This window comes from Azolla caroliniana, unplaced genomic scaffold, assembly GCF_043228905.1.
Source record: "Azolla caroliniana isolate FFs.n. ecotype wild unplaced genomic scaffold, voAzoCaro1.0.p SCAF_15, whole genome shotgun sequence".
Taxonomy (NCBI): domain Eukaryota; kingdom Viridiplantae; phylum Streptophyta; class Polypodiopsida; order Salviniales; family Salviniaceae; genus Azolla; species Azolla caroliniana.
The window spans coordinates 16,728,855-16,737,335 of record NW_028230450.1 but is presented as its reverse complement, the minus strand read 5'-3'; the positions used below and the strand labels follow the sequence as shown (position 1 = coordinate 16,737,335).

Genomic DNA, 8,481 nt, shown 5'->3' with positions numbered 1-8,481 from the left:
ACAAGAGTTTCCCTTGTGTGATAACCTAGTGATCAAAGCATGTGATTACATGGGGACTATCTTCTAGTAATTTAACTTCTAGCATTGTTGAACACTTCCCTTTCTTCTCAATGACCATTCATCTCTTTCTTCTCTTATTCTCTTGTATGTTACACTTAAGCTCCTTGTAGGCATTGTTGGGTCTTTGAAAGTTCTTTCTCACTTTTTCATAGAAGAGCTTGTCACTCTAATACCATTAGTTAGCATTTAGGCTAACCTACACTTCGACCTGATCCTTCAAGTCATAAAAAAATCCTTCAAGTCACACCAACTATGCATATTTTTCTCTAAACAAGTTTAGGAGTCTTGATCATCACACTTTGATATAACATTCTTTGTTGCACCATATTCGAGCTTTCCACACATTGTCGACTAGTCCACTCCTTACACATACTCCTTTGACAATCAAACATGCACTCTCTATTGTAAGGCTCGTCACTAAAATTCTTGGACCATTGAGAATCATTACTTAATTCCACACTATGTGAAATATTTCATGTTTGGTCTCATAGATCATATATGAACTTTGAGGATAATAAACACACATGTCTGAATGTTTCAATCTGTGGATGAAACTATTGACTGTAGAGGTTGAGTACATGATGTTCTATTCTCCAAGATTTGATCTTACAACTTGAGTTACATCCACATCCATGACTTTTATAATAGAACCCAAGTTCAGTCCTCCATCATCCCCATCCCATAGATCACAGATAGGTCTCCTATGGACACAAAAAAGATATCTACCTCATTCTCTCTCACAAAGACATACACATGCATAAATTATTCTTGTCTACTACAAATATTGCAAAATGAGAGAGACCTTAAATGCTTAATTTTTATGCAAATTGGAGTAACAATTGTGAAGATTGTATTCAAGTTTTGATAACCTACTTCAATGCTAGTGCGTATTTTTTGAGCTACGAGCGGCACCAAATTTTTGTTGACATAATCAGGTGTTTGATTTGCAGCAAACGCAGCAAGATAGTCATTGCCTCCAATCTCCATTATGTATAGTCCACGATCAAAGGAAGCCAATGTAGGTTTTCCTAATGAAAATAATTTCATTCAAGATATAATAGATTGGCAAAACAAATATAAAATTTTGTAATAAAGTTTCCTTCTGTTACCTGGGATAAATTTGTATGGATTTGATGCTATTTTAGCCTTAACTTGTAAATACCATGAAATTTCATCACTAAGGGAGACATTAGTTGTTGTGAAGATCCCCATGCTATTAAGAAATGAAGTAGGAAGTGCAGGAGCTCCAGCATATGCAAAATTAATACCATTTTTGAAGTTCGCATTCTTATCAAAGTAGGGTTGGATGAACTCAAGCCCGATCGAACTAGCTGAATCATGAATTTCCAATAATGTATACATTAAAGGAACTATAAATCTCTATCTCCCGCTCTCTCAACTTCATACAATTTGATACAATCATGATTATTGCATGTGAAAATTATGACAATATTACTACAACCAATTTAATGGCGTCGACACACGGGTACTAGGATGGCAATTAAATTGGTTATTGCAAGAAAATACTTCTCCCATGAGATTTTACTCACCAAGCGCGGGTAAATGACGGCTTAAGGTAGCCAAATGCCTCATCATCTAATTAGTGATGCGCATGAATGGATTAACGAGATTCCCACTGTCCCTATCTACTATCTAGCGAAACCACAACCAAGGGAACGGGCTTCGAAGAATCAACCGGGGAAATAATTGTGATGGTCCTCACGGATGTTGACGCGCTATCTAGTAAACCCAAAGTTATAAAGTGCCAACAAATTTTGTATAAACCTATGAAGATCGCAAAGAAAGCATTTGAGCAAGTCTTCATGGATCACTAGTAGTAATCCAAGAATTTGGATCCTCAAGCCCCCAACTATCCCCTCATGTGACTTGACTTGGTGAGACTATTAATTGGTTGTATAAGATATTTTTTAAACTAGACAAGATCTAAATATGTACCTATCTTCTTCAATCACTTTCTCCTATTCATTCACTCTTTTGATCTCTTATTTTGTCTAGGACTACAACAAAATCTATCAAATAGACTTACGTCAATCATTAGACAAGTCGACTACAATTTGTAGGCAGTATGCAAAGTTAATATGCCAAGAAATATTTGAGGACACAACAATATCTCACTCTTTAAATATTGTCGCTATCTTGTCTTTCTAGTCAACTGCTAGTACTTCTTTACATAAAACAGATTTTTCATGCACATTAGTATGTTTCAACTTCAATATGAGGTATCACATCTTTGCAATGAGTACTCCTCTATCTTTGGATTTTCATTGCATAAAGTAGACTATTTTCCTATGAAATCTTTGTAATTTCATGATATGAAGCTTCTATACATCATACATAGTGATACTAGTTAATAGAGTCCAAGTAATTAAAACACAAGCTCTTTGAAAATTTGACTTCAAAAATCATTTTGTTATAAAGTACCATGTTTGATTTATTGTAGTTCGAAACAACTAGATTTTCTCTATATGGCAGTAAAAATTAATTATATCAATTTGAACTTATATTAGTATCCCTACTCTAGTTTGGGTTATCCCTACAAGGTCATGGGTTCAAATCCTTATCTTTATACATTTTTGTCATAATATACATCATCTTACTAAAATTTCTTAACCTACACCACAAAACTATGTCAACTATAGCTTGGACCATGTAAAAAATGGCATGTTATTTATATATTGGACTTGGAGGTAAGCAACAGGTGGGCAAACATTAGTTTTTTTTAATGGTAAGAGAGATAAATGTTTGGAAACATTACTAAGGCTTATAGGAACAAAGATTGTGTCTGTGCGGTTCTATCTCTCTACTTTCATCAAGGTTAACTTATTTTAGCAACTAAGAGTAAGAGGGAGGTGTTGTTAAATATCTGGTTCGAACTGGTATCTTGGCTACGGGGAGGATACGACTCGATTTATGGAGAATTTGATGCAGCTGAAAGAGCTCGGTCAAAGTTCCTGCTGAAATGGGGTAGATCTCCTATGGTGGGCAAATCATCATTAGGGCCTGAATGGAACTACTAAGCACCCTGATGGCTGTTTCCGCCAATGGCTTCCATCAGGGAACAGGTGCTGTAAATATGTATAGATATGGTACAAATTACTAGGTTATAAGAGTTGTTGGGATACTTTTGTTGAAAATGAGGTGGGGACTATGTCCACTTTGGTGAGAAGGCCAAAGTGAGGGTTAATGAATTGTTGGTGGTCTATGATGTAATTTGTTTGCTAACTAATGTGAAGTAGTGTTTTTTTTGGAAAAGAAGAAGAAGAGGAAAACATGTTTTAATGTGTACCATATTACTACACAACAAAGAGAAGATCTTGACGTTAATGTCTTAGTAAAGATTAAGGTGATGTGTGGGGAACATACATAGCCAATCGATAATGAGAAGGCCATCAGAGAATCGAAGGAACCCATGGTGAGGAAAGGTCTCGCCGAAAGGGAGGTCCCGTGTGCGGTTGCAAAAAGCAATGGCAGCAGGTGATTGAGAGAGTGCACAATTGCCTGTATCAGAAAGAGAGTCACCAAAGGCAAATATTGCCGGAATATCGCAGTTTGCAAAAACTCTTGGTACCCCTATCCACAAAATATTTATAAGTATTGCCAATATTAGTACTTCAACACTATTTGAATTCTTCATTTTGGAACCCAATGAAGGAGATAAGACTAAGAGGATAGAATCATCTTCAATTTATACACTGTATTGATTGAGCATGGACATAATAAAAAAACTACCTTGATATACATATCTCTATGGTGGTTATATCAAATAATTATCTTTTAAGTTAAAGAGAAATATGTGATACACATATATGACATCATCTGTACCATCAGATGCACTAGCTTTTGTATCTTACAAAAAGAAGTGAGATGAAATGTCTCCTTCTGTTTTTCTTATGTAGACTTTTCAAGTAATATACTAAGGTGTATCTTCCTTAAAAATAAAATAAAATATGTGATACACACACAACACACAAACTTAGGTTTGTTTCATTTCATTGTAGCATAATTTTTGAAACAACATGATATGACAATTCTAGCTTTGAAAAGATACAAATTTAATGGTCACAATTCATGATATATTACTATGTTAGTTCGATTCCATTTGTATGCCATGAGGAATCTAGCTTTCATGGTCCTGATTCTTGAAATGATGCAAAATTTCATGGTTCCGATTCTTGATATACGCAATTGTAGTTATCCATTTAAAATGTGTGCCAAAGTGTAAAAAATATGTAAATTTCATGATCACGATTCTTGACATTCCGCTTTCGTAGTTCTGAGGCCTACCATTGGTATGATGTGGGGATTCTTGCTTAGAAAAGATGCAAATTTTGCCACCACAATTTTCGAAATACTACGAGGGTAGTTCTAGTAATTACACATCCAAAGCTTTTGAGACATAAAGTGATTGTATACTTCAAGGATGGATGCAATGTTTATGAAATGCCTATATGTCAATGTTAGGGACATTTTGTTTTAAATCATATTATTCAAAGTTATGGGGATTGTTTACATCCAAACATCATGAAATAGGCAATTATTTATTTGTGGTTTCACTTAAATATAAAACAAACTATAAGCAACGTTTATTTTTAATAGAACAAACTATAATCAATATTCATGAAATGTCCATATCTCAAAGTTAGGCCATGTCTTTCATTGAAAGTCATATTCTTGGAAGTTATAAGGACTGTCATACTTCATTCTAACACTAGGCAAAATACAATATATTTTTATTGTAAAAAAGTCAAGTATTATGATATCTAACCACCACTCTCATTAGCCCCCTAGATGTTGTGTACACCCTATGATGTGTTGGCAAATTAATGATATGCATATGATTGAATTTGATTACGATAGCCTAACTCATTTTAATCTTGATCAAGTATTGTGATTAGGTGTGGAATCAAGTTACCTGTGTATTGTTAATTGTTATTGTCAGCGGTTCATCGTCACTTGTACTCTCGCATTCACATTTATTATCTCATTCACAAATATACTATAAGTCAATGCAATCTTAATTTGTTCTGATCACACTATCGCAATACGTATAGAAGGAATTCAATATTTAATCAATTCAATAATTGTACAAACATAACATACGACTATTATATAAATGATTGAATCTTGATCACGACTTCTTTCTTTAGACTTATTTAGATATGGAATCAACTAATGCACGTCCATATACATTGTTCAATTACCATAAGCATACGATTGATTAAATCTCGCTTTAGATATGCCATTGACAAATTTTTACTCCAAGTTTATCTAACCATCATCAAAATTTACTTGTATAGTTTGAACAATGTTACATTAAACATTGCTCTTGCCCACGTTTACTAGTAATAGGTTATTTACAACAATTGAAGTACCGATGGAGAGAAAGCACTCCCATATTTGTCCTTCCTATAGTGGTATTTCAACTTGGTTTTGGTGAACCTTAGCCAATGTCTTAAATGTATTCTAAAATCTCCTTTAGTCCTAAAACCTACCTTCTTTACCATAGTGTATACCTGAAATTAATGTTGGTGTTCAAGTTCCTCTCTAGAGTGCATGCAAAGTCTTGTTAGTGAGCATTTTTGAGTGAGTGATTTTTGGGGTTTTAAATATCAATGAAGTTTCCTATTTCTATAGGCATGCATATTTCAAACAATATGCTCATATAAATGAGGTGAAGGGGGGTTGTGTGTGTGTGTGTGTTTATATAGAGATATTGCAAGGAGGTTTATAGGAACATCTCAAGGTGTATGTTAGAGAGGCTGAATAAGGATAGGCTTTCAAAAAGAAATTAAAGGGGAATTAGTGTGAAGGGGAAAGCAAAGGGGTTTTCTTGCATGAAAAATCCAGAAAGGAGGGTTAAAGAGACAAATTTGACAGTTAGGGGTTATACACCTAGCCTTGAGTTTAAGCTTGAAATCAAAGTGCAACATCTATGTGGGGAATAGCAATAATAAAAAACAAGAAAAATCATGTGAGGACTTCGAGCCCCACCAAATGATTGGGTTTTTAGAACCCAAAAATGAAGTGGAAATCCAAGGGATCGAGTGATATGGAGGGGGAACAAGATAAAGCACTTGAGCAAGCACTTTGAACTTATGGTTATGGTTGATAGAATGGTGTGTCGGTCAATAGCGTTGGTGGTGTCGAAGAGTTAATACATTTCTTGTGCGTAGCCATTAGGATTACTAAGAGCTAACCTATGGTCTCAAAGGGCTGGTGGTGTCCAAAAGTTAATACATTACTTGTGTGTGGTCACTATTATTATTATTATTAAGTGAAACCGTAATCTAGTGGGTGACCTCAAGGTTGTCAAATAAATTGAATGTATTCTTGTATAACTATCTTCATTGGTTAAGTGCATCATGAGTTTACATCTCTGATGTATTATCCATAAATTGTGATGTCACTTGGCCACTTTGTTTGTTACATAATGTTTATTGGTTATGGTTATATCTCTATCTTCTACTCTTAGGAGCAATATATGAGGTTACTCCTATCTTGTATCATCAATCAATTGGATCTAGGTCCACACACATTGCTATATAATGTTTGATTGACCAAAGTGGATCAATCAAATGGACGTCCATGGCATTGGCAACCCAACATTGCCAAGCCGTCGATACAACGTTGCCCACGTAGTAGATACAATAGGTATGGTGACATTCCATGGTAGTGTTGGGCATGCTAAGAAGTGATCCAGGCATGAGTGCTAGTTGCATGAAGCCCATGGTGTATGGTGTTGGAGGGTAAGTTCTTCTCCTTTAGATGTTCCCCAATTTGGTATTTGAGCAATTATTGGAAAGCACTACTAGAATGGGCATCATCTTCCACATGGATGTGCACTAATTACACACCACATAGCTATCTCTAATTGTATAATTGCCAATCATAGGGTTGATGTTGCATTAGTGTCGACATTGGCAGTTGTTGTGGTGGCACTTTGGTTAGCATTGGTCAACTGTTTTGCCATAGGGGTAATGCAAGCCTCCATTGCTCGAATGCATGTCTCGGACACTTGAAATTGTTCATTGGCAATGTTGATATGCTCTTTGGGAAGAGTGGCATGCCATTTATCTACTTCTTGTTTTGAGGTGTGATATTTGGCACACATTGAAAGTTCTAAAGTGGTTGATTTTCATGATGTGCACTCAATGCTATATATGGGGTGAGATAATGGTAGGGCGACCAACTTTCCAGAGTTTGGTTAGGAGGTACTGTTTCAACTCGTCCTCTTGTTGTTGCACCATTTTGGTCTTTTCCCATTGTACCCTTTCTTCACTCATCCAATTTGTGGCTTGCATAACTTGGGCTGACGACCAAGTTGCAAAGTTATCCATGGGATTGTAAGTGTATGAGTGTATAAGTGATGGTACGTGGATGGATACATGTAAAGTCTTGTATTAAAAGTCATGTTGTAAGTATGTGCAAGTGTGCACATGAGTAAGTGTGAGTATATTAATATGTGTAAACACACGCACATTTATGTAAATGTGTGCAAATATGTAAAGTGGGTAGCATAGAATGAACCATACGTATCATACGTGCATTCGCGTGCGCGAATGATTCAATCATACGTGTATGGTAAATCATCTCCAAGTTGGATTGGATTGACACGTTTGATTGGATTGAATATGGCCTATATTATATATTGATTCACTCTCAATCCCAACAAGTGAACTATGTCATTATAAACTATCATCAAAGATTCAAAAACTCATAAAGCTTATATTCGAGAATACGAAGAAAATATGACACTAACCAAAATTCTACTAGAAATTCTACTAGTTCAATTGACATAGTAATTTGTTTGAGGACTCTCACTAGAATGTGCCTCATTACTACCAACAACATAACTGTCTTCAATGTCCTCATCTTGCATACTATTGAGGATATCATTTGAATTTTCAGTATGTAAAATTTCTCGCTCTTTTTGCAAGTTCAGTAACCTTTCAACATCTTCCTCTTTATCAACCATTTCCATTGTAATTTCCAATGGGGTGTAACCTCTTTCTTTGATGCTCTTGAGAAGCCGTAAATTAGTGTGCAAGTATGTATAGATCACATGCGTCTGTCGCCATGATGATGATGATGATGATTAATCAAGCATCTTTCTCGTTCTTCTGATTATCCATTTAATCAAAATCCCAAGTGAACAAAAAAGAGACAAAACACAAAAAAGGTGTTTCTTTTCTCCCCTGTGCAGGAATGATCCTCTCTCTCTCTCTCTCTCTCTCTGCCTTTTTCTGGCTAATTCTCTTTTTTTTTGTTATAATAATACAGACATAGCCCACCCCCCCCGCCCATTTTCTCTCTCTTCTTCCAATTGAGCTTTGCCCACACCCCACCGAAAGTCCCCCATTGGATTGGTGGAGCAGAAAAACCAATGAGAGTGTGGAGTGT

At 35.6% G+C, this 8,481-nt stretch overlaps 1 protein-coding gene across 1 annotated transcript; it reads right to left on the bottom strand.

Annotated features, from left to right (window-relative positions):
• Nucleotides 1-646: 646 nt before the first annotated feature.
• On the bottom strand, nt 647-8,062 carry LOC147854839 (GDSL esterase/lipase At1g28570-like). The gene is made up of 5 exons (XM_087330993.1): nt 7,903-8,062; nt 3,445-3,741; nt 1,170-1,391; nt 863-1,088; nt 647-761 (listed from the first exon to the last, which is right to left on the bottom strand). Exons 1-5 carry the CDS (start codon nt 8,060-8,062, stop codon nt 647-649), a joined length of 1,020 nt encoding a protein of 339 aa, XP_087187119.1.
• Nucleotides 8,063-8,481: the final 419 nt, after the last annotated feature.